This window comes from Cetorhinus maximus, chromosome 19, assembly GCF_964194155.1.
Source record: "Cetorhinus maximus chromosome 19, sCetMax3.hap1.1, whole genome shotgun sequence".
Classification (NCBI taxonomy): domain Eukaryota; kingdom Metazoa; phylum Chordata; class Chondrichthyes; order Lamniformes; family Cetorhinidae; genus Cetorhinus; species Cetorhinus maximus.
Genome location: NC_135897.1, coordinates 69,230,637 through 69,257,255, shown reverse-complemented (window position 1 = coordinate 69,257,255; position 26,619 = coordinate 69,230,637). Strand labels below are relative to the sequence as shown.

The window sequence follows — 26,619 nt, the reverse complement described above, 5'->3', positions numbered from 1 at the left end:
ATGCAAGTGAAATGCTGCTTCACTTGAAAGCAGTGAATACCAAAGTATTGTGTCATCTGGTATAAGGAAGGTGAGTCTCTGGCAGATAACAATGTCCATGGTATAGGCTGCAGAGTTCAATAATGCAACAGATACTAAATATAAATCAGTGCAAGTTTTGCATCTAATAATATCTCTTAAGTTATGATTTACTATATAAAAATGTGATGGAATAGAACCTAACATCGCATATTGTAATATATCCTCATCACTATTTCTTAATTTTAAACTGGACCTTTTGGCAAAAGAAAGACCATTAAGGTGGCTGGCCCTCGACCTGTGATCTATTGCCTGTCAGTCACCAGAACAAAAGAAGCCGCTTCGCAATTTCAGAAATGTCACACCTCGTTATTTCTGAGGAGCTACTAATAGACCACCTGGGTACTGCACAAGCCAACTTCAAAGGGAGCTACACAGAGGCCATTTGTATTTGATAAACCAGGCCTGCCAACGGAGTCAGAGATTCTATGGAGACAATGACTTCCCAAACACTAGAACCTCAACAAATAGCACCTCTTTCAGCCCATAATGGCCGAGGCATTATCAGGCTGGAACACAAAGCCAATTTCCAGGGACAAACATCCTATGTTGAAGATATTGTGGAGAGATAAGGTCACATGATATAAGACTCTGGCTTGTTGAACAAGTTAAAATTGCCTTCCTAGGCTGCAGGCCCAGTCTGCTGCTTTAACATCTGACTAGCAGGCCTTACAGAAGGAGCTCTGGCATGGCTGGTCAACTGGCTCCCATCTACACCACCTATGCTGAAAATTCTACACCATCACCTACAAGCTGTTTCATCTCTGCATTTCATCTATTTCATCTTGTGAAGTCGTCACCACCGGAAAAGTGAATTTTACATCACCAGTTTTCAGCCCACTTACCTCTGTGAACGAATTGCTCATGGGACTTTGATAATGGACTCCGAATCTTATGTGAACCAACATCTATTTCCTTTGTGGTCTCTGTACTGTAAAACCTTCTTTTCTCTATTCCTCTCTTTGCTATATGTGTGCAGAGGGGAACATTGCGGACCCTCCTTTTCATGGTTTTTGAATGTGTGCAATAACCTTTTGAGTTCATCCTACCTCGAGTATGCTGTGGGGTTATTAATTGGAATTGATCACACAAAAATTGAGGGGCTGGGAAATATGCCACCACTTATTAAAAAGGAAACAAATCAAAACACCTTTCTCTTTAAGGAAAGGTGGAGAGGAAAAATTAGTGCTGTTTGAACGAACCCCACTCCACTCTCCTATCCGTAACAAAAGTGATATCAATAAAATTCTGTAGGACATTTATGAAATTGGGCCTCAGTCATGCGCAGTGGTACGACTGTTGCTCAGAAAGTGATATATTTAAACACCAGTCCTGAAACTTCATTACATAATCTAGCTTGACACTTAGTGCAGCATTACTTCGGTATTGCACTGTCGGAAGTATCATCGTTTGGATGAAATGTTAAATTAAACCCCCATCTATTCACTTGTGAACTAAAAGAGTTTTATGCACTATAGCAGGGAAGTTCTCCCAGTGTCCTGGCCAACATTTATTCTTCAAACAGTGTGACTAAAACAGACTAACTTGTCATTTATCTCACTGCTGTAAGTGGAACCTTGCTTGGCAGCTGCATTCCCCAATATTAAAACGGTGAACACACTTCAAAAGTACTTGACTGATCATAGGATACTTAGGGACATCCTGAAAGGTGCTATATAATGCAAGTTTTCTCTTTCTTTCTTTTAAAACTCCTATATGTCATTAGATTACAGCACCTTAATGGTCTCCTCATCCAACACCCAAACTGCATTGGTCTCACAATTTAGTCTCAACTCCTGTGGTTTCCATAGATAATAGAAGCAGGCATAATTAAGTTTGTGTTACACAGATGCTCAATCCCCCATACCGAGTTCCCAAACTGAGTTGATTAAGCTACATCAGTCAGGTCAGCAGCTGGGGTACTCCAGTTGTTCTCAGCACCTACAAGTTAGCATAGAAAGCTGAAATGGCTGTTAAAATAAATTGCCTTTCAGTCAACAAATGTTGCAAATAATTTATGGCTGTCAGAATTTCACAATTATTGGATACAAGATGATCACAATGACACCCACAAAAGAGCTCACTTTCATCTGACACCCTGATCCAACTTGTGCCCAAGTTATATCAATATTGTTGACAAACTTATGCTGAAATTTCCTAAGAATCTCATCAGCATATGTCACAACAGGAAAATCAGCATAAAATGACAGAAACAATCAGGGCCCGTGGAAAGCACAGAACAGCAGAGTCTGTTAAGAAAATAACTGTGAAAGCTTTTCTCTTTTTAACTGAAACATAAAGGTTGACGTCATTATAAAGTTTTCAAAGATATAGAAAACACAGTGTGGATAACAGTAAGGAGAACCACATTTTTTTTTTGAAAAGCTGCAAAACAGTAATAATTATAACTTCAGGATGCACTATTCCTCAAATTTAGGGGCATACCTTTATGCCCATTCTGAACTGACATCGATGACTAGAATGAATGAAATGACCAGATAATCTATTTTAGGAATTTGTTGAGGGATAAATATTGGTTGTCAGGAGAACACCCATGCTGTTCTTCAAATATTGCCATGGGAACTATTACATCGACTTGAAAGACAAAACAGGCTTCAGTTTAACAACCGATGCAAAGATGGCATCTCTAGCACTCCCTCATTAATGCACTGAAGTGTCAGCCTAGATTATGTTCTCATGTGTCTGGAGTGGTACTTGAACCCACAATCTTCTTACTCAAAAACAAGAATCTTACTAACTGAGCCACAGCTGACATCAGAGTTGAAGCTCCAGCTCTGATGGAATATAAAAGTGAATTGCCTAACTTGTTAACATAAATTAATGACATCATTTTCTAACTAGACAAAGAACAGTAGAGGTATCAGTTGATCGGATGTTCACACCAAGAGTAAGAAGAATCAGTCAACCTACTCCTATTCGCCTTGAAAAAAATCAAGTAAAAGCTTGTAAAGCCATTTGATTGATCTTCACATACAAGTGTATTGTTGAAAAATGTGTTAAGAACAAAGCAATAATTTGCATTTATATTGCACTTTTAACATTAAAAAATCCAATTTTGCTTCACAAATAGGAAAAGTTAGGGCAACAAACACTATGCCACAGAGGGAGAGATTACAATGAAAAATAGTCAAAAAGATGGGTTTTGACAAGAATTTTACGGAAGGTGGGAGAAATGTGGAGGTGGAGATGGATTTTCAGAGACAGAAGTCAAGACAGCTGAAATGTAGGGCAAAAAAGTGCAATACATAAAAACCAAAATAAGGGATTTAAGGCTATAGGTGGTTTCAGAGATAGTGGGTGAGACCATGGCAGGATTTGAAGACAAAGATAATAAATTTAATACATTGGTAGGACAGGTAGCTAGTGAAAGTCAGCAAAGTATGAAAGGCAAGACAAACTAAATTTTGGAGAAGAGTGTTTGGAGGATGCAGCATCAGAGGTCAGCAACAAGGATATTGAAAAGATGGAGCCTAAAAATGATGAAAATGCAGATAAGTGGCTTCAGTGGTACATGAGCTACTAGGTTGCAGAGATGGAAATAAGCAGTCTTGGTATTGATTAGAATGTGGGGTTGAAGTTCAGCTCTAGATGTAACAGGGTGCAAAAGTTCAGAAACAAAAACAAAAATTGCTGGAAAAACTCAGCAGGTCTGACAGCATCTGTGGAGAGGAAGACAGAGTTAACGTTTCGAGTCTTCGTCAGAACAAATGAAATAGAAATGTGGTGAAATATAAGCTGTTAAAGGGGTGGGTGGGACAGGTGGAGCTGGATAGAGGGCAAAGGTGGAGGCAAAGGAGAGATTGCCAAAGATGTCATGAACAAAAGGTGAGAGGTGTTGATGGTGGTGATATTAGCTAAAGCATGTGCTAATGGTGACATTAAGAGTAGAAAGCAGGATGAGCAAGTGACAGATGACCTTAGTCGGGGTGGGGTGGGGGCAAGGGAGCAAAATAGGTTAAAAGGTGGAGATAAATCAATGCATGGAAATAAATTTTTAAAATAATAATAGTAGGTGGGAAAATAAAAAAAAATATATAAAAAATATATAATAATTATTAGAAAAAAAGGGACCAAAAAGGGAGTGAGGATGGAGGAGAGTGTTCATGATCTGAAGTTGTTGAACGCAATGTTAAGTCTGGGGGGCTGTAAAGTGCCTAATCAGAAGCTGAGGTGCTGTTCCTCCAGTTTGCGTTGAGCTTCACTGGAGCATTGCAGCAGGCCAAGGGCGGACATGTGGGCATGAGAGCAGGGTGGTATGTTGAAATGGAAAACGACAGGAAAGTCTGGGTCATGCTTGCGGACAGACCAAAAGTGTTCCACAAAGCAGTCACCCAGTCTACGTTTGGTCTCTCCAATGTAGAGGAGACTGCATTGGGAGCAGTAAATGCAGTAGACTAAATTAAGAGAAGTGTAAGTGAAGTGCTGCCTCACTTGAAAGGAGTGTTTGGGCCCTTGGACGGTGAGGAGGGGGGAAGTAAAGGGGCAGGTGTTGCACCTTCTGCGGTTGCATGGGAAGGTGCCGTGGGAGGGGGTTGAGGTGTAGGGGGTGATGGAGGAGTGGACCAAAGTTCAGGTTCAGCTTGAGTCAGTGGCAAAGGAGCCAAGTTTATTACAGGAATTTAATGTCAAGCAGGTAAACTGACAACAAAGAGGGAAGAGGGAAACTGATGTTTTATAACAAATTCACAAGCCATGGAAGTCACTGAAACCAAGAAAATAAAAGAACCACTTCAGTAAAAGAACTATTTGGCTTTGAAGGTTTACAACCTGTTGCTTTTATACTTGACCACCCCTTGGAGTGAGGATCTGGGGACTTCAACCCAAGATGACTTTCAAGCTTTGTGTAATATTTCACAGAAAATTCACCTTTGGGAACATGTTTTATCACAGAGGTTTCCAGCACTTTAGGCCTGTTTTCATTTCAACCTTGGTACAACCCAATTCTCTATTAATGAGAATATCGTCTCACTTATCTGAGCTGAACTGGACCCAGCTGTTCCTTTCCAGATATTTTCAAATACCTTTCAGATTACAGCTTTCAGTACATAACTGTTAAGTGGCTTGGTGTCTTTGGTGGATTTTCCTAAAAAGTAATATCTCCAAGTGATATACTGACACATAATATAGACTAATATTAATTAATGATTCATACTGCTGCCTAAAATGAACATTTAACGTGAAATTTCACTGGCAACACTGAAGAACAGTTTCAACAAGTAAGTTGCAGCAGGAAGAATGGATGGATATGGAAGCAGCAGAACTGAGGGATTTAAAAAAGACTTTATTGTATTTTGTACTTTTTCATTTACAGGTCAACATTTGATAAGGTTCTGAGATAGCTGCCAACACATCATCTATCACAGCTCATTAACACTGCCTTGCTCTCAAGATGCAGTGCTGATGGTACCAGTGTTCTGGCTTCTTACTTCAAGGCTATTAAAAATACAAATAGAGATGTTGATTTTGTCAAATTCTCCCAGATTTTTATTTGCCTTGGTTACTAATTCTTTAATTCTATAAATTTTGCTTGCCAGGATTATCAAACTACAGTAATAAAAGCAAAATACTGTGGATGCTCTAAAAGAGTCATATGGACTCAAAACATTAACTCTGTTTCTCTCTCCACAGATGCTGCCTGACCTGCTGAGTTTATCCAGCAGTTTCTGTTTTTATTATCAAACTACTACCTCTGATAACATGCCAAAATAAATAGACTCCAAGAGAAAATTTCAGTTGTTAAAAAACTGTAACAAACACTTCAATCACTGTTTTACAAGATTCAAACATTTATTTCTAAAAGTTCCTTTTAGCCGATAGCATTCGCCTCATCCGACGCCTCAACAAGAAACTTTTTCTCTTTCTCTCAAGTGCTAAAGAACGCAAGCTCCAACAACTCATCAACACCAACACCCATCTGGGACGCTCCACCCCTGCTTGTCCCTCCGTCCCCACCCCATCTTCCAATCCCAGCCCCAGCCGCGTATTCACTATACCCCCTGACCTTCCCCTCTCCGATGCTGAACGTTCAGTGCTCAGCAAAGGACTTAGTTTCATACCCTTACACCCTCATCTCAATGAATTTCGGGCTCGGCACAATGCTGAACTCTTCTTCCGCCGTCTTCGTCTCCGTACTCACTTCTTTGGGCAGGAGTCCTCTCCCCATTCAACGGATCCTTTTACCCACCTCCAATATTCTCCCTCCATCTGGACCCCTCCCTCTGGTTTCTTACCTTCTCTTGATCTTTTCATTGAGAACTGTTGGCGTGACATTAGCCATCTCAATTTCTCTGCTCCTCTCACCCATTCTAATCTGTCTCTCTCTGAACTTACTGCACTCCGTTCTCTCAGGTCCAACCCCAACATTGTCATCAAACCCGCTGACAAGGGTGGTGCTGTTGTTGTCTGGCGCACTGACCTCTACCTCGCGGAGGCTGAGCGTCAACTCGCAGACACTTCCTCCTACCTCTCCCTGGACCATGACCCCACCACGGAACATCAAGCCATTGTTTCCAGGACTGTCACTGACCTCATCTCCTCTGGAGATCTTCCTCCCACAGCTTCCAACCTGATAGTCGCCCAACCTTGGACGGCCCGTTTCTACCTCCTACCCAAAATCCACAAACAGAACTGTCCTGGCAGACCGATCGTGTCAGCCTGTTCCTGCCCCACGGAACTCATTTCTTGTTATCTTGACTCCCTTCTCTATCCCCTTGTACAGTCCCTTCCCACCTACATCCGTGATTCCTCTGACACCTTACGTCACATCAACAATTTCCAGTTCCCTGGCCCCAACCACTTCCTCTTCACCATGGATGTTCAATCCCTCTACACCTCCATTCCCCACCGGGATGGTCTGAGGGCCCTTAGCTTCTTCCTTGAACAGAGGCCTGAACAATCCCCATCCACCACTACTCTTCTCCGTCTGGCTGAACTTGTTCTCACACTGAACAATTTCTCCTTTAACTCCTCTCACTTCCTCCAAATAAAAGGTGTGGCTATGGGTACCCACATGGGCCCTAGCTATGCCTGTCTCTTTATGGGGTATGTGGAACATTCCTTGTTCCAGTCCTAATCCGGCCCCCTCCCACAACTCTTTCTCCGGTACATCGATGATTACTTCGGTGCTGCTTCATGCTCTCGTCGGGACCTGGAAAAATTTATTAATTTTGCTTCCAATCTCCACCCCTCCATCATTTTCACATGGTCCATCTCTGACACTTCTCTTCCCTTCCTTGACCTCTCTGTCTCAATTTCTGATGATAGACTGTCCACCGATATCCATTACAAGCCTACCTACTCCCACAGCTACCTCGACTACAGCTCCTCACACCCCGCTTCCTGTAAGGGCTCCATCCCATTCTCTCAGTTCCTTCGCCTCCGTCGCATCTGTTCTGATGACGCTACCTTCAAAAACAGTTCCTCTGACATGTCCTCCTTCTTCTTTAACCGAGGTTTTCCACCCACGGTCGTTGACAGGGCCCTCAACCGTGTCCGGCCCATCTCCCGCGCATCCGCCCTCACGCCTTCTCCTCCCTCCCAAAAACATGATAGGGTCCCCTTTGTCCTCACTTATCACCCCACCAGCCTCCGCATTCAAAGGATCATCCTCCGCCATTTCCGCCAACTCCAGCATGATGCCACCACCAAACACATCTTCCCTTCACCCCACCCTGGCAGCATTCCGTAGTGATCGTTCCCTCCGGGACACCCTGGTCCACTCCTCCATCACCCCCTACTCCTCAACCCCCACCTATGGCACCTCCCCATGCCCACGCAGAAGATGCAACACCTGCCCCTTCACTTCCTCTCTCCTCACCATCCAAGGGCCCAAACACTGCTTTCAAGTGAAGCAGCATTTCACTTGCATTTCCCCTAACTTAGTCTACTGCATTCGTTGCTCCCAATGCGGTCTCCTCTACATTGGAGAGACCAAACGCAAACTGGGCGACCGCTTTGCAGACACCTGCGTTCTGTCCGCAAGAAAGACCCAAATCTCCCTGTCGCTTGCCATTTTAACACTCCACCCTGTTCTCTTGCCCACATGTCTGTCCTTGGCTTGCTGCATTGTTCCAGTGAAGCCCAACGCAAACTGGAGGAACAGCACCTCATCTTCCGACTAGGCACTTTACAGCCTTCCGGACTGAATATTGAATTCAACAACTTTAGATCTTAAACTCCCTTCCCCCATCTCCACCCCGTTTCTTCCCCCTCCCTTTTGTTTTTTTCAATAATTTATATAGATTTTTCTTGTCCCACCTATTTCCACTATTTTTAAATCTACAACTAATACCTTGTCAATTTTTCCACCCCATCCCCACTAGAGCTGTACCTTGAGTGTCCTGCCATCCATTCTTAATTAGCACATTCTCTTAGATAATATCACCACCTTCAACACCTATTTGATCCTTTTGTCTGTGACATCTTTTGATTCTCTGCTCCTATCACTGCTTGCTGGTCCCTACAACCACACCCCCCCTCAACTTCTCTCCCCCCACCCCACTCCCCACCTTAAACCAGCTTATATTTCACCTCTCTCCTAACTACACTCAGTTCTGTTGAAGGGTCATTGGACTCGAAACGTCAACTCTTCTCTTCTCCGCCGATGCTGCCAGACCTGCTGAGTTTTTCCAGGTAATTCTGTTTTTGTTTTTGTTTTGGATTTCCAGCATCCGCAGTAGTTTTTTGTTTTTATCTCTGCTTTGCAAGTGCTTTTCAAGCATTTTATTTGCGCATTCAGATGAATGCAATCAAATTCCTAATCAAAAAATATACTGACCAAAACATAATTCACAGTACTTGCCACAGGCAGAGGGAGTAGAAATATAGCAGAGTCTGGGAAAAGTGGCACTGAAGCACTTGCACTGCCTGGATCTTTATTTTTGAGGACTCAGCATTCCTTCAATTTTGCATTTCTAAAAAATATTATATAAATGATACACCATTGAGTAGTTCTAAATCGCTGTTACTTTTTTGGACTTGATGAACCATGTTAAAACCACACACTTGAATTATGACAACTTAACAAAAGTTCCAGAAAAAACTGTATCTGTCCCCCTGTTGAAAAATAGCTTTTACTTGTAGTAAAACATTGGCCCCTGGTGGCAGTACATCAGTATTTCATCTTTGAGTTAAGTACCCCACTCAGCCTTTGTTCATAGGGCATCAAATGGCAGCTCCAATTGCCTCTAGATCCAGACATCCTGTGCTCTCTAAATGGAGCAAAAATATGTAGCCATTGGCCTGGGAGAGATGAAAAAACAGAAAGAAATCCAGAAAGAGAACTATAAAAGAAGAATCCTATAATACAGATGGAAAAATTAAAAACATTTTTTTCCTGAATTGCATGAGTGCCCTCTAATGTTAAAGCTGAAAAGTTGCAATCACTTTTACAAATCTATTTAAAACTGCAACTTTTATAAATGCATTTCCCCAAAGGTATATTATCTCTTAAGTAGTAGTGATGTGCCTAAGGGGAGGTCCTCTGCTCATTTCTCCATGTCTCGCGGTCTTGCACTTTCCTCTTCAGTTGCTCATAGGGGCCTCCCATTTTCAATTTCAAGTTGTCTAACATCATCATTCTCTTTCCCCCCCTTAGTCTATATCCCTCTCATCTTCTTTCAATTACCTCCTTCAGCAGTTCTTATGTCTTAGAATCTAGCCCATCTAACCTTGATGATATTTATTAACAAGCTTTCCTCCTCCACCACCCTAAGAACTTGTTCATTGCTTTTGTGTTCTCTCCACCTAACCCACTCCATCTGTCCTCTGCAGGCAAAAGGAATTTATTCAGGCATTGTGCATTTTTTGAATGAAATAAAAGCATGGAGGTCAATAGCTCTCAGGTGCATTCCCCATAGCAACACCTGTACCTATCAGAGCTTGCTTGCCAACCAATCAGCACCCTTTTCTCATGAAGTATAAATTGTTGCTCCCTTTGAAATTTGGCATTCTTGTGTCTGTCCTGATGAGTGCAAGACAAAAAGCTTTGACAGCCTGTCTCTTTTTTCAGCAATACTCGAGTTCTTTACTTTCAAGCAGCTATTAATCTTGTTACCTTCCCTCCAAGTCCTTTTTTAATTTCTTCAGGATTCTATCACATCCTTCTGATTTTCTTTGTTTCGATTATTCTATAACTCTAAATATTTCACAATCCAGAAGATCAGATCCTAAATCATCTTGGGAAATATCTTCTCCTTTCTCTGGTTCTAATTCTGTTTCATTTGCCATATTTGTCATACAGGTCTTTGGTGTACTCTATGTATTATTTACCTCCTCGGGTTCCATAAGCAACATACCATCTCTACTTCCTGGCCTGTTTGTGGACGACACCATCCTAGCAGTGAACGGAGCTGACCTGCAGGAGGCCACCAGGCTGTGCATGGCCGTGAAGTGGGCAGACAGGGACATGACCCAGGTGGCTGGCAAGGGTCACACACTCAGGGTTATGAGCCACGGGCAGTGGAGGAACTGATTAATTTTTGGTGGTGGTGGTAGAAGAGCTAGAACCTTGAAGGGAAACAGCTGCTTATAGGCAAAGGATCCTTTGGAACTTGTGTGCTTAAAGGAAACACGAGGAAGACAATGGAAACCACCCAATGTATCTTTTCCCTAGTCATATTGCTCATGGCTGACACAACTCAAAGGTATAAACTAATGACATAAATGGGACCAACAAAATGCTTACTTTTGCACCGGGCAATGAAGGGAGTTAGACCTCCCAGGTCGTCAACACGCAAAATCATTATGGAAAATTTGTGAGAATAGGAACTTGGAATGTGAGAATAATGATGAGAAGTGGGAAGCTGAAAATGTGAAATGGGGAGACACAGCCTGAACATTCTCTGATAGATTAAGATGGAGATATTGTGTTGATTTTGAAAGTGACGATACAACAGTCATTTATGCAGGTGATGAACAGAGCCAAAGAAACATTGCTACAATGTTGAATAATGAAGTAGCGAACCTTGTGATGAGAAATGATCAAAACAATGACATACTATTTGGGAGGTGCTCCATGCTGATCCAGTGGATGTTGTTATTGTTACAATCCCAGCTGAAGTTATAACTGGACAAGCTCCAGGGTGGAACCCAGCTTGATGGATCCTAACTTTATTTGTTTGTTTAGATATGTGGAGAGTAGCTATTGAACAGAGTCACAGAAGTCAGCAGAAGAACTTTTAACAAAAGAATAAAACATTTATTAAACAAGAAAAGATGAGCTATATTACAAAACTCCTTTACAGATATATACAGATTTGTAAGGAAAGCACAAGTTACAAAAGCTATCTTAAATGCTAATGTCCACAGTAAGTACAATCCATGTAAACCAATAGGTGACACACTACACTCTGAAACGAAGTGACACACTATCTCAACCAGATGTTATAGATCTCTCATCAACTCCCCCCCAGACGCTTGTCACGCCATGAGCCAACCGGTCTCATTGCACTCAGTCTTTCACACAAGGGTTTCCAATCTCCATTCTCCAAGAACTCACCTTGGAATTTTCTCTCAAACTGACGCTTTCTCTCAGATGCCTTTCGCAAGGGTTCACCTCCAGGGTTTCGAACTCTCCTTCCGATGTTCCTCTCCCCTGGGTCACCACATGCATTCAAGCTTTCCTCTCTCTCTCTCTCACTGACTCAGCAGTCAACAGTATACCACTGCTTCACATGCCCATAGCAAAGAGTTACAAATCTTCAGTTGTCTCTTTGGGCCTTCTGGCTTTTTCCAAGCCTTTATCACTTTAAGCTTGAAGCTCCAGCCTTTCCCTGCCGCTCACTCTTAACTTCACTTAACAGGGCCTTTTCAAGGTTCCTGTCCTACCTTTGACTAAAAGGTCTTCTTCAGGACTTTCTACTGTTCCCCTCCCCTGGATTTGGGGACTTTTTCTTTAGCTTGGGACTTGCAATCTGTCCCTTTTGCCCCAGTCTCACTCTGGTAGCTACTTTCAACCAACTTTAGCTTGGGACTGGTTATCTTCCCCTTCTAGGTTGCTTCTGCCTGGCAGCTGCTCCCAACTGAACTCAAAACTGCTGTTTCTTTAGTTTTTGTGTGTGTGTATTTATGGGGGTGAGGTCTGCCTCTTTGGACCCCTGTTACAAGGCAACAGCACAGTTTTTTCTGCTCTTTGTTACTTAACTTCTCTTTAGGAGTCATAAAATTCATTAGAAATGCAGGCACCTTTTAAAGTGAAACTAAAACTCAACCTGACCTGTTCTTAACACACAAATACAGAAATACAAATCAAACTTAAACTTTAAAGCTAAAGCTCAGTCCTAACACCCACAAATACAAATATAACTTACTTAAACTGTCTCTATTTCCAAACATTATTATAGCAGTGACATGCCCAAATTAGGGCACTGAATTAAGAAGTGGAGACAGAGTACCAGAAACTAGAAGGACTGATAGAAAATGGAAAAGGAAACAACTTCTTGATTATCATGGAGAAACTGGAATGCTGTAGTCAGTGAAGACAGAGATGGAAATGAAGTTGGAAGCCATGGCCTGGGTGTCAGAAACAACAGAGGACAGATGCTGGTTGAGTTCTGCAGAAGACGAAAGCTGGTTTAAACAATATCTGAGGAAGTGGTACACTTGGAAGTCACCTGGCGATCTGAAGATGTACCAAATTCATTACATCCTTGTCAAGCAGTGACGTTGAAGCAGCGTAAAGAATTCATGTGTCTACTCTGGTGCATATGCAGACACAGATCATAATCTAGGTACCGTGAAAATAAAAATTCTGAAAAACTTTGCTGAAAAGAATCAAGAAGGGAAATCAAAAGCTGAGGTGGGACAGACAGAAGATGCACATCTCTGGGGAGGGGGGGGTTCCATAGAGAAAGAAGAGAAAAAGTTAAAGGTTAACAACAGTTCAGAAATTCAATGGGAAAGTTTGAAAAGTGCCATCTTAGAAAGTGCTAAAAACATTTGTATGGTTAAAGGGAAAAGAGTTAGAAAGCCATACGTCTCAGAAAAAATGCTGAAGAAAATGGTTGAGAATAGAAAGTGGAAAAATAAAAACACTAACTTTGATTGAAACATAAAAGATCCTGAGGGGTCTTGACAGGGTGGATAAGGAGAGGATGCTTCCTCTGGTGGCAGAATCTAGAACTAGGGGTCACTATTTAAAAATAAGGGGTCACCCCTTTAAAACAGAGAGGAGATGAAATTTTTTCTTTGAGGGCAGTGAGTCTTTGGAACTCTCTTCCTGAAAAGGCAATAGAAGCAGAGTCTTTGAATATTTTTAGGGCAGAGGTGGTAGATTCTTAATAAGCAAGGGATTGATAGGTTATTGGGGGTAAACGGGATGCAGACTGGAGGTTACTACCAAATCAGCCATGTTCTTATTAAATGGCGGAGCAGGCTCAAGGGGCCGATTAGCTTACTCCTTGCTCATATGTATGTTCTAACAAAGGTAATTGAATGTATAGAAAACCAAACAATGAGCTAAAGAGTAAGACTGATCAGGCAAGGGACAGTCGTATGAAGAGCAGTGCAGAGAATTGGTAGAACCAAAAAAAAAGGAAGAATGGACACCATCTTTGAGAACATAAAAGAATTGACTGGAGGAACAGAAGTAAGCAAGCACAAAGAGGAAATTCTCCGTTATGGATAGGAGAGGGGTTAATTTAAACAGCATAAATTCCTCCTCTCACCACCCATCCGTAAACAGAAAGGTGTTTTGATTTTTTTCTTTCTTTATAAGCAGTGGCGTAGTTCCCCAACCGCTCAGTTTTTGTGTGATCCAAATTTCTAATACTAACCCCACAGCAAACTCAAAATAGGATGAACTCAAAGGGTTAGTTTATTTGCACAGACTTAAAATGCGGGAGGAGGGTCGCAACGTCACCTCCACACTCAGAGAGTAAAGAGAGGGATAGAGAAAAGAAGGGCTTACAGTACAGAGACCGCAGAGAAAATAAATATTGGTTCACGTGGATTCCAGAGTCCGGAACCAAAATCCATTCAGGTATTCCTTCAAGGATGTCGGTGGGCTGAAAACCAATGCTGTATCATTCACTTTTCCAGTATAATTGATTTCATACGATGAGATAGGCATGCAGAGATGAATCAGTCTTGTAGGCGATGTTACAGAGCTTCCAGCAGAAGCAGGGTAGATGGGGCCAGGTGTCCAACCTGGGTCAGAGCACCTTTTCTGTGAGGCTGCCAGTTGGATGGTAAACAGCAAACTAAACTATTCAGCCCAGTAGGGCAATATTACTTGTTCAACAAGCCAGAGGCCTGAATCATGTGACTATATCTCTCCATGATGTTTTCAACAAAGAATGTTTATCCAGTGTTTGGAAATTGATTTTTTGTTCCAAACTAATAATGTCTCAGCCATTATGGGTTAAAAGGAATGTTTGGGAGGCCATCATCTTAGTAGACGTTCCATCTCCGCTGGCCACCCTGGGTTATCAAACACAAATGACCTTCATGTAGCTCCCTTTGAAGTTGGGCTGTGCAGCCCCCAGATGATCATTAGTAGCTCCTCAGAGATAACGAGTTGGGAGATTTCTGAAACAGCAAAGTGGCTTCTTTTGTTCTGGGGTAACACAGACAGACACAGTTTCAGCCATTTCAAGGCTCTTATTAAAATTTTAGAAAAAGCCATGAGAATATCTATATATATTTTATAAAAAATATAGTGAAGTCTTAGTCACTCACAACTCTCTCCAAAGTTAGCCATTTCCTCTTTTAATCAGGAAAGTGATCAAAATATATATAATTTTTCACATTTCTCCCTATGCTACCGGCCAGTACACAATCACCTTTCAGTTGAGGCTGAGTCTGCCTATCCAGGTCAGAGATTTCTTCCCATCTACAATAAATGCTACTGAATTATCAAATAGAAGTTTAAAAAATCTAGCAGAGCAAACTACACAAAAATCAAGTGAATCTCTCCCCCAACAATTTATGCCTCAGCTTTACACAACTGCACTGACCTAGTGTAACTTACTGAACTTTGGCAAATAAGCGAGTCTGACAATGGGATTGGGACTAGCAGCGGGCCAGTACATCCAATTTCCAAGCCTTGCTGACTCTAGCTGTGGTATGGTGAATGGTATGTGTATAGAGTTATACCAACTTTCACCAAAAACCATCTGTTTTTCCCACTACATTTGCAAACCAAGCACTTGTAAAAATTAAAATCTATGGAACAGTGAATTCTGCCAATCCCAAAATCTTATTTTCAAGGCCTGTTATTACATTTAGGATCACCTTATTCAAAGTCTAAAGGTTTATTTTACGGACAGAAAACAAGTCAACATTTGTTTTATTATATATGCATTGTCAAAACTTACTTTAGAAATGCAGCAAAGGAAAAAAAGCTGACAGAGAAAGGGACCAAATAGTTTGCAACCTTTGTGACATATGTTGAGCAAGTTGAGTTTCCGACCTGGTATCTGCTCCATCACTAAGATCGCCTATTTCCACCTCCGTCACATGGCTTAGGTCTGCTCCTGCCTCAGCTCATCTGCCACTGAAGCCTTCATTCATGTCTTTGTTACGCTAGACTTGACTATTCCAATGCATCCCTGGTTGACATCCCATATCATACCCACCATAAATCTGAGCTCATCCAAAACTCTGCTGCTCACGTCCTAACTTGCACTGTTCCATTCACCCAAAATCCCTGTGCTCGCTGATCTACAATGACTCCCAGTTAAATAGAGCCAATGTTAAAATTCTCATCCTTGTTTTCAAATCACTCCACTGTCCCACCCTCCCTATCTCTGTGATCTTCACCAGCCATACAACCCTCAAAGATCACCATGATTCTCCAATTCTGGCCTCTTGAACATCCCCGGTTTTATCACTCCACCATTGGCATCATGCCTTCATTTGCCAAAGCCCTAATCTTTGAAATTTGCTCCCTAAACCTTTTCACATTTCTACCTGTATTGCCTCCTTTAAGATGTTCCTTAAAATCAACCTCTAACGTAGCTGTAGGTTATTTGCCCCACTATGTCCTTATGTGGCTCAGTGTCAAATTATGTTTTATAATGCTCCTGTGGAGCACCATCAAAAGTTTTCCTAGAAAGGTGTTATATAAGTCAAAGTCATTGTAGTAATCCCAACAGTATATGTCAGTGTCATACATCACCACAAACTCCAAAACAACCTTTGTTTCTTGCTGATGACATGATAATTCGCGATCAAATACATGGGAGCTGTGTGTTACGAAAAAACACCTGGCTTACCCACAGGTGCTCAAACAGTAAAACTGTTTTTAAAATATTGCTTTCTATTATTTTCCCCATAAAAGCGCATGACAATCTTGGACAGAAAGGATGTGATATACTGAGTACTTTTTAGTGATATGTTTAGAATTGTAATATTTACAACACAGGTTATTCCCTCAATGTGACATGTAGCAGTGAAAATTTAGAATTGCAATAGGGTTTGAGCATATAAAAGGGAGTAGAGTACATTTCTAACTTTTCCTATGATGAAAGGTCACAGTCCTGAAGCGTTAACTCTATTTCTCTCTCCACAGATGGCTGTCACACTTGCTGAGTAGTAGTACTTTCTGCATTTTCCGTTTTTATTTCAGATTTCCAGCAACTGTCGTACTTCGCTTTTGTGAAACAATCTTAGCCTATTCAGCCTCTTAAAATCTTTCAGTAATTTTTAAATCCTCCATAGTCATGGACAAATGAACATTTAATCAGAAATTTTCTTTCCGCTTTGCATAAAATCCCACCGCGGGGAGGTCTGAAACTTTGAATTGAAAACATACCCAGGATCAGGATGGCTTCATGGCCTCGAATCTCCTCCTTCAGCAAATGTTCAAAGCGGGGAAGTGCCCCAAACCACTCAAAGGTCTCCTCGTGGCGATAGCGTTCATCCCAGTAATCCCGATCCTTGTATCGCAAATTACTACTTGGCGAATGATCCATTGTCTTCAGTGGAATAAAAGGTGTGTTCAAGCTTTGAACCGATCCCTCGCCCAGAGTTTGGACTTGATTCAGACCCTCTGTGTCCCAGTCCAAGTTCGATCAGGTCTCTTTCTCTTATTATCCCAGCCCAGGCTGTGTTGGCCCCTTTTCTTGCTCTTAACCCTGGCCGTACAAGTGTCCCCACTCTTTCCTGACTAGAAGATTTTAAATGATGCCAATCTACTGTTGTTCTACCTAGGCTGTGAGTGGCCCTTTCCTCTCATCCACCTGAGCTCAGCTTGCCACTCTCATTCGTGTAATTCCAGGTTAGGTTAAATCAGACCCCTCTCGCTCTGATACGGTCAGGCTCCTTGTTATCCTGGGTTACTGTATCAAGTCCTTTATAAATGTATATTTTATTTATATATATCAGGTTAGGCTCTCCTATTACCGCAGACACAGGTCCCTCTGTTTACCCTGGTTCAGTTGTCCTGAGTTCCTACCTCTCCTGTCATCCCTGCTCACACTACATTGGCTGTTCCTCGCCCGTGTCTATCTGTCCCCCCACAACGTGGGCCCCTCCCTGACTCTGCAGCCGCGGGATCCGCTCAGATTTAGTTTACAACGCTGACACTTATTACAATGTCGTTTCAATTGTACGCGCTTCAAAAGGCGGACGGGCTCGCGGGATCGGCTCGTGCGCATGCGGTTATTTTGGCCCGCCCCAAACGGTCGGAAAGTTTAAATGTGTTTGGAACCTGGCGCCAGCCACGCCCCCATTGCGTCAACCGGAACTGTGTCCGCTGGAAACCCGCGGCGAAGAACAATGGTTCCCACCCTCGTGTTGAAGCTCAAATCAAGTTCTGACGAAAAGTGATTCACCTTAAGTGTTAAAAGCAAAAAAAAAAATACTGCGGATGCTGGAAATCTGTAACTAAAACGAAAATACCTGGAAAAACTCAGCAGGTCTGACAGCATCTGCGGAGAGGGATACAGTTGACGTTTCCAGTCCGTATGACCCTGAAATGTTACCTCCCTCCTCGGAGATGCTGCTTTGACCTGCGGAGCGTTTTCCTTTATATTTCAAAGGATGAACTTCTTTGAATAAACCCGGTCCCGTGGTAAAGATTCAGATTAGCGACTCAGGCTAACATTCATCGTTTCTGGTCACCTTAACCCATTTGTAAATATTAATTTTATAAATTTAGTGTCAGCCATTAAAGCTCGAGAGTTGCAGATGGAAAGGGTTCGGGGGGGAGTGTTTCTGCGTAGAGTAGGTGAAAGGTGAAAGGGCAAAGGTGCTAAATCCCCCTCCCCCGGTTTGGCTGGAGCTGTTTATTCGCCATCCCTGCGGTTTGCGCTGATAGATGCGGAAGGGAGATGCTGAAAGCTGCCGGTTGGAAGTCGAAGGTCCCCCGCACGGGTCCTTCCGGCCGCAGTCGCAGCCTGAGTTACGTGGGGACACTGTGGCAGGAGAAGCGCTGGATCTTATTCAAACCGCAGTACACGCTGCCGGTGGCCGCCTGCCTCTGGCTGGCTGAGATCTGTGTTAACCTCTGGGTCATTCGGAAGGTGCCTTGTGAGTAAAGACGGCGGTTACATAGTTGAACAGTTCAGACAGGAAACTGTCAGTCCACTGTTGGTAGCGTGAATGTGTTACACGAAATCAAGAACATGCTGAACATGTCTTCCCCAGTTGATGTTACGCCGGGAATGTAAAGGGTCCGCACCTGCTACATTTGGTTTCTGAAATAATTTTCCACGTCAAAACAGCGTGGCATTGAGTATTGCAGACCTGACACTCGGTATCGTGGAATGGGAAGATGATGCTCAGGTTCCAATCTCGGCCACAGGCCAGGGTGGGGGCATCTTCTGGTAGGGGAAACAGTAATGGGACAAAATAGCCCATTACAGATGGCAACTATCTCTCGGTAATCACCAAATGGGCTATTTACAAAGACTGGAAGTAGACATGCAGTCTGCCTGCTATTTTCTGCAGCAAAAATGTGCAGTTAGTTTTTTATTCATTCATAGAGTCATAGAGGTCTACAGCACAGAAAAAGGCCCTTCAGCCCATTGAGTCTGTGCCGGTCAAACAAGTACCTAACTATTCTAATCCCATTTTCCAGCACTAGGCCCATAGCCTTGTATGTCATGGCATCGCAATTGCACATCCAAATACTTCCTAAATGTTATGAGGGTTTCTGCCTCTATCACCCTTTCAGGCAGTGAGTTCCAGATTCCCACCACCCTCTGGGTGAAAAAATTCTTCCTCACATCCCCTCTAAACCTCCTGCCCCTTACCTTTAAACCTATGCCCCCTGGTTATTGATCCCTCCATCAAGGGGAAAAGTTCCTTCCTGTCTATCCCATTTATGCCCCTCATAATTTTATACACCTCAATCATGTCTCCCCTCAATCTCCTCTGCTGCAGGGAAAATAACCCCAGTCTATCCAATCTCTCCTCATAACTAAAACTCTCCAGCCCAGGCAACATCCTGGTAAATCTCCTGTGCACTCTCTCTAGTGCAATCACATCCTTTCTATAATGCGGATTTCAGAACTGCATGCAATAGTCTAGCTGTGGCCTAACCAGCATTTTATACAGTTCCAGCTTAACCTCTCCTATATTCAATGCCTCAGTTAATAAAGGCAAGTATCCCATATCCCTCCTCATTCATGGAATGTGGGTGTGCTGGCTAGGCCAACATTTATTGCCCATTCCTAATTGCCCTTGAGCAAGTGGTGGTGAACTACCTTCTTGAATCATTGCAGTCTATGTGGTGTTGGTACACCCACAATGCTGTTAAGGAGGAAGTTCCAGGATTTTGACTCAGCGACAGTGAAGGAATGGCAATACATTTCCAAGTCAGGGTGGTGAGTGGCTTGCAGGGGAACCTCCAGGTGGTGGTGTTCCCATCTATCTGTTGCCCATGTTCTTCTAGGTGGCAGCGGTCGTGGATTTGGATGGTGCTGTCTATGGAGCCTTGGTGAGTTCCTGCAGTGCATCTTGTAGATGGTACACACTGCTACCACTGTGCTTCATGGTGGAGGGAGTGAATGTTTGTGGATGGGGTGCCTATCAAGCGGGCTGCTTTGTCCTGGATGGTGTGAAGCTTCTTGAGTGTTGTGGGAGCTGCATTCATCCAGGCATTCCATCACACTCCTAACTTGTGCCTTGTAGATGGTGGACAGGCTTTGGGGAGTCATGAGGCGAGTTACTCGCCACAGGATTCCTAGCCTCTGATCTGCTGTTGTAGCCACAGTATTTATATGACTAGTCCAGTTCAGTTTCTGGTCAATGGTAACCCCCAGGATGTTGATAGATGGGGATTCAGCAATGCCATTGAACATCAAGAGGCAATGGTTAGATTCTCTCTTGTTGGAGATGGTCATTGCCTGGCACTTGTGTGGCGCAAATGTTACTTGCCACTGGTCAGCTCAAGCCTGGATATTGTCTATTGAAAGGAAGTAATATTACCATTTAAAATTAAACAAGGAATTGATAATGGTAATACATGGATATTGAGTTGATCATATTGATGTGGCACTGGATACTTTCCTGAAATACATTTCTGAAAATTGCAAATCAATAAAATAAAAACATGTTGTGCCAGAACCTGCTGGTGCAGGGTATTTGATGATGTACAGATTTGTTAATGTGCCCTTAAGCTCAATTTTTATGTGCCTAACTTGCAGGAAGTAAGAGCTGATAACTGTGGCCAGGGTGTGTATAACTCGCATGTTGCTGATTTTCTCCGCACATTCTGTCCCAATGATGCACGCTGAGAGTTGCAAATCTCCAGAACTGCCTGGTTGATATATGCTGCTCCATGTTTGCTTTGCACAAATATCATCTTGTCCTTTCACCTCCCTGTTATATTTAAGAACCTGCTGGATTCACACAGTAATTGCCCATTAAACTTGCCACAAATGTTAATCTGGTAATTAAGAGCATAAGTACCTATTTAACAATGTGATAATTGTTAATGCAACACCAATCAACCTCTCAGACCCAGAAAGGGAACAATTTGAAATAGTCAGTCTCATTCTTGCATGTAGTAAATTGTTAATAATGTCAAATTTAAAATTGTAACATTTTCTCTTAGCTTTTCTTTGTCTCCTCTTTCTGAATCCAATCTTTCTTTCCCTCTTTGTTTTTCATTTGCCTGGTGTGATTCTAATACACCCTCGTTCTGTTTCCTTCCCAATCCTGAAATCTGATTGATTAAGGAGGTACGCTGTTGGTGCTGCCCTTATCTAAGGTCCCAGATGCTCCTTCATCTTCTACATGTCATTATCAACATGCACTTTCAGCAAGTTTCGGTGTAAAGATATTTTGAGCTGAAGGTTGCAAGATGAAATTGTGTTGGACTGCATTACAGCAACCTCAGGCCACTAAGTGGACTCAGCGTAACCTTAACTCTCCCACACACTATTTTCGCTGCATGGTGTTGGTGGTGGTGTGGGTGTTTAAAATCAAGGCCAAATAAATCTTGGAGGTGAAAGAAAAATAGGGTAATGAATGCTTGGTTGAATTGAAAAATTCAAAAAATAAATTAACTGATCCTGTTTAATCAGAAATCATTGTTGCTTTTTTATGGTGATTCACTATTTTACCCTCTATTTTAGCAATGCTCTTGTCAGCCTTTGATGAACTATTGCAGTAATCCATGTTGAAGGAGAGAGGAGAAAAAGAGCACAGTGGCTTTCTGTTAATTGATCAGTGGTATTGATAACAGAGCAATTGGCATCTTTCTTTTCCTGTGGGAAAAGTGCCTGGCTCTTACTTGGCAACTCCAGTTCTGACAAAGGTCATTGACCTGAAATGTTAACTTTTTTTCTCTCTCCACGATTGCTACCAGACCTGCTGAGTATTTCCAGCATTTTCTGTTTTTGTTTCAGGTTTCCAGCATACTCAAAAATTTTGCTTTTGTGAAAACATCAAAAATAATTTGAGACTAAATGTTTCCTCTACTTTTAGACACAGAAATAGACTGGAGAGCCTATATGGATGAGGTAGAAGGTGTGATTAATGGGACATATGATTACACCCAGTTGAAAGGGGACACAGGACCTCTCGTGTAAGTATAGGGCATGGGGTTCCTACACATACAGCCATTTGTCTGATCAAACAACTTAAACTGCCTGCACCCACCAAGTGTGTTATTACAGTTTTTATTTTAGTGCACAAATGGAGGGAGAAATTTTGCAAATTTTGATCATCCTGTCAGCAATTGCTATTACATGCTACCTTTGGCTTTTTTACTGCTGTCTTGGAGATTACATTCAGGATTCCGCCCTTTTCTCTTTGAAATTTCAAAACAGTGGCCTTGCTTTTTGTTATGTAAGTGCAAGTCTTTTTTTGTTGTTATTAGGGATGGAAACCCTATTCCAGTGATATTCCAGTATCATTTTTCTGACTCTTTCTATGCTCCTGGTAATTGTCAGAGTAAATTTGTAAGACAATTGCTCTTCTTGTCCCAAGGAGAGTATGTCGGGCCAAGGTATGGTCCCATAAGCACCAATCGTCCATCATACCTTATACAATAGCCATTCTTTAAGCATGACTCGAAGCCGTCGGATTGTCAGCTGGATAAATGAACTGTGGCTATCTTTAAAGATGTAATTACCCAGTCTCTACATATGTAGTTTACCACAGGGACAATAAAGTGGTGAAGAGAGGAAAGTTCTGTTTCCCAGCTCCTGAGGAATGATGAGCCAATTTTAGTAAGCCATCTTTACGTAGTTAAAATCAGCTAACTGTTTGTGATAGGAAGGGAGGCATTTTCATCAAATTGTTAGAACTATATTTGAATGCATTGTGTTTGTTACATGGTATTGCTAAAGATGCATATGGATATCAAATATGTACGAATACAGAGCAACACATGGTTAATTGTGCAGTTGCCAGAATTAACTTGTAGGACACTAACACACTATGCTGTCCTCTCTCTGCACAGTTATCCCGCTGGGTTTGTTTATATCTTTATGATGCTGTACTACATCACAGATCACGGAGTGAACATCCACCTCGGACAGTACATGTTTGCCATCTTCTACCTCATCACCCTGCTGCTGGTCTTCAGGATTTACAATCATACAAAAAAGGTGAGTAGCATCCTGTAACTATGTAGAATGGAAATACACAATGGCCTGAATTTCATGCTCCCCCGCTGGCAGGTTGTTAGGCAGTGGGGAAGCATGAAATAGTACAAATAGGCATCCTGCTGGGTTCCCGCCCATCTGACCTCTCAGCGATTTCATGCTGGGGCAGGCGAGGCCTTGGACAGGTCTCCTGCCCTTCCCCAGTTGAGGCCCTTCAGTGGCCAATTATTGACCACTTAAGGGCCGTTTCCCACCCAGCCTCAATTTTTAGGCTGGCAGGAGGATTTCCCGGATGTGGGGGAAGCCAGGAGATGAATGGGTTTAGGCCTCGGGTGGGGAGGAGGGGTGTTGGTGGTTGGGGGAGAGGTGGCACCTCCATCAGAAGCCCCCTTCTAACTTCAGGCCCCCCCCTACTGAAGGTCTGGTGGTCACTGGACCTCCCGCCCCCAACCAGGCTCGCCCCCAACACCCCAATCTCTTGCTATCCAACCCTCCCCACCCCGAGACTCCAAAAACTCACCTTTCCATGTGCTCCTGGGACTTAGGCTCCATTGGCCTCATGAGCTTCCACTTCTGGCCACTGCAGCTTCTGTTGCTGCAGGGACTAGAAAGCTGCCGGCCAAAGGCGGGACTTCCTCCCCATCCTGCCTGCAGCCAAGTAACGCTCATTTGAAGGTGAAATGACATCGGGGATGTGTTCACTGTCAACTCTTCAAATGACGGGAAGGGAAGCCCCACCATCCAAAATATCCCGGCCAATGTTTTTTTATACAAATATTTGACCAATTTAGCTTCTATGTTGTCATGCGCATGTACACTTTACAAAAGTAGGCATTTAAAAAAATATGAGTGTATGTTTCTAAAAACCTTGGAGTGAAAATGCATGCACTTTTCAATGTTTATGGCGAAGAATGTAATGAAGATCAGAGTGCAATGCCCAAACCTAGTTGCCAGCTTGAATCTCAAAGATAATCTTTTAATCCTCATTCCATTTGGTTACTATCTAAATGCAAGTGTTTCTAAATACTGAAGATACCTGAGAAAGCATCCTTCTCAAGCCTTTTTCATTGCAAGTGTTAAACAGCCACAAGGAGTGTTACAAGAGTGGCCAGGGACTTGTTTTTTGATTCCTTTTTTTTTCCTTCTGTACTATTTTGAGAAGTACATGAACTTCATGTCAACTTTCTGAGATTGAGAACTCACTCAAAATCTCAACTATCCAGTCTTCAGCCTCCATTCACCAAACCATTTATACAGCTTATGATTTACTCAACCATACCGTCACCTCCCCCTTTGATTTCCTAGTCCCCAGTAAAACTATTACCCTCTCTCACCCTGGCCATTCCCCCGGGATACAGAATTAAAAGGATGTGGCAGACAACCAGTTTAGCCATTCACCGTCAGATCTGATTAGATCACTTAAAACACTATTGAATCCTGCTCTCATCTGCTAAAGCTACTCAGTGTTCCAGCGTCATCCTGGAATGCAAAGATAACTTCCGGCTTCTTTACTGCAAACCGTCGTCTTAAACCCTTTTCCCCTCGGCCCTCACCTCCAACAATAAGTGCAAAGAGCACAAAGAGTTCTTTGCCACTAAATTGAGGCAATCCGATCAGCTACCTCAGCTGCATCTCTTCCTTCCACTAGCCCACCTGGCTAAACTTCTTTTAACGTCACCATTGCCCTAGCCCTGAACTTACATCTGTCTCTAGCTTCTCTCCTATCTCCCCTCATGCCCTCTCCTAGCTCATCTTGTCCATGGAACCCATCCCCTGTCCCCTCGACCCTACCAAACTGCTAATATCCCACTACCCCTCCTGACCCCCATGTTAGCCAATATTGCAAACGGTTCCGTCTCTTCAGGTGTTGTCCCTCTCTCCTCTAAATCTGCTGTCATCACCCCTCTACTCAAAAATAAAACTCTTGACTCTCCATTCTTGAAAACCAGCCTCCCTTTCCTCTCCAAAGTCCTTGAATATTTTGCCACCTCCCAAATCAGTTCTCGTTTTTCCTGGAACTCCATATTTGAATCTCTCCAAACAAGTCTCTGCCCCATCACATTACTGAAATGACTCTTATCAAAGTCACAAATGACATTGGTTGTGACTGTGACAAAGCTAAACTTTCCCTCCTCGTCCTTCTTGACCTGTCTGCAGTCTTTGACACGGTTGACCACACCATGCTCCCCCAGAGCCTCTCCACTGTCATCCATCTAGGGCGACTGCTTTCACACGGTTCCATTCTTATCTATCTAATCGTAGCCAAAGAATCATTTGCAATGGCTTCTCTTCCTGCTCCTGCACTGTTACCTATGGTGCCCCCCAATGATCTATCCTTGGCCCTCCTCCTATTTCTCATCTACATGCTGGCCCTTGGTGACATCATCCAAAGGCACAGCATTAGTTTTCACATATATGCTGATGACACCCAACTCTACCCCACCACAACCTCTCTTGACTCCTCTATTGTTGTTAAATTATCAGACTGTTTATCCACATCCAGTACTGGATGAGCAGAAATTTCCTCCAATTAAATATTGGAAAGACTGAAACCATTGTTTTTAGACCCCATTCCAAGCTCTGTTTCCTCTACCTGGCAACAGTCTGAGATTAAGCTAGTTTGTTCACAACCTGGGTATCACATTTGGTCCCAAGATGAGCTTCCAACCTCATGTTTGTATCATCACTAAAACTGCCTATTCTCACCTCAGTAACAGCGCCCAACTTCACCCCTGTCTCAGCTCATTTGCTACTGAAACCCTAATCCATGTCATTGTTACCCCTAGACAATTCCAGTGTACTCCCGACTGGTCTACCCTACGTAAACTTAAGGTCATCCAAAACTCTGCTGCCCGTGTCTTAACTTGCAGTAAGTCCTGTTCCCCAATCACCCCTGTTCTCGCTGACCTGCATTGGTTCCCGGTCAAGCAGTGTCTTGATTTTAAAATTCTTATTCTTGCTTTCAAATCCCTCCCTATCTCTGTAATCACCTCCATACCCACAGCCCATCGCAATATATGTGCTCCTCTAATTCTGGCTTCTTGTGCATTCCCTGTTATAATTGTTCCACCATGGGTGGCCGTGCCTTCAGTTGCCTTGGCCCCAAGCTCTGGGATTCCCTCCCTACAACTCTGCACCGCTGTACCTCACAGTCCACCTTTAAGACACTCTTTAAAACCTACCTACTTGATCAAGCCTTTAACCATCTGAACTTGGATCCCCTTATGTGGCTCAGTTTTACAATGCTCCTGTGAAGCACCTTGGGACATTTCATTACATTAAAAGATGCTATATAAATAAGAATAGTTGTTGTCATCTTGAAACTGCACCATTTAATTCAGTGGTATATATTCTGGCCTTTTGAATTCCAGGATTTAGTGAGTACACCTTTGTCAATAATTCCAACTGTTCTCCGCTCCCTGTCCTTACTGTCTTGCTGAGATTCTATTGAATCTGGTACCTCGACCATTGGCCATCTCTGAGCTCTCTGATCCTTCTCATTGCGTATCTGCAGCTCTGG

The 26,619-nt window shown here is 42.8% G+C and overlaps 2 protein-coding genes across 4 annotated transcripts in view; one reads left to right on the top strand and one right to left on the bottom strand.

The window, feature by feature from the left end:
• Positions 1-18,195, bottom strand: part of ece2a (endothelin converting enzyme 2a) — a 314,403-nt gene extending 296,208 nt beyond the window's left edge. Inside the window, exons 1-2 of one of the 3 annotated variants that reach the window (XR_013579613.1) lie at positions 16,853-16,991; positions 11,278-14,653 (exon numbers count right to left, since the gene is read on the bottom strand). Coding sequence is in view for 2 of the 3 variants with exons in the window: in XM_078564057.1 (XP_078420183.1) it covers positions 16,853-17,012 (160 nt within the window). In the remaining variant the exon portion in view is untranslated. Of the gene's footprint in view, positions 1-11,277; positions 14,654-16,852 lie in introns of those variants that run through there. The other 2 variants (XM_078564057.1, XM_078564056.1) reach the window with 2 other exon arrangements.
• Positions 18,196-18,303: 108 nt separating this feature from the next.
• The window catches only part of alg3 (ALG3 alpha-1,3- mannosyltransferase), a 34,693-nt gene continuing 26,377 nt past the window's right edge, over positions 18,304-26,619 (top strand). Inside the window, exons 1-3 of the mRNA XM_078564055.1 lie at positions 18,304-18,570; positions 21,976-22,075; positions 22,955-23,102. Of these exons, the coding sequence (XP_078420181.1) occupies positions 18,372-18,570; positions 21,976-22,075; positions 22,955-23,102 (447 nt within the window). The 5' untranslated portion in view covers positions 18,304-18,371. The remainder of the gene's footprint in view (positions 18,571-21,975; positions 22,076-22,954; positions 23,103-26,619) is intronic.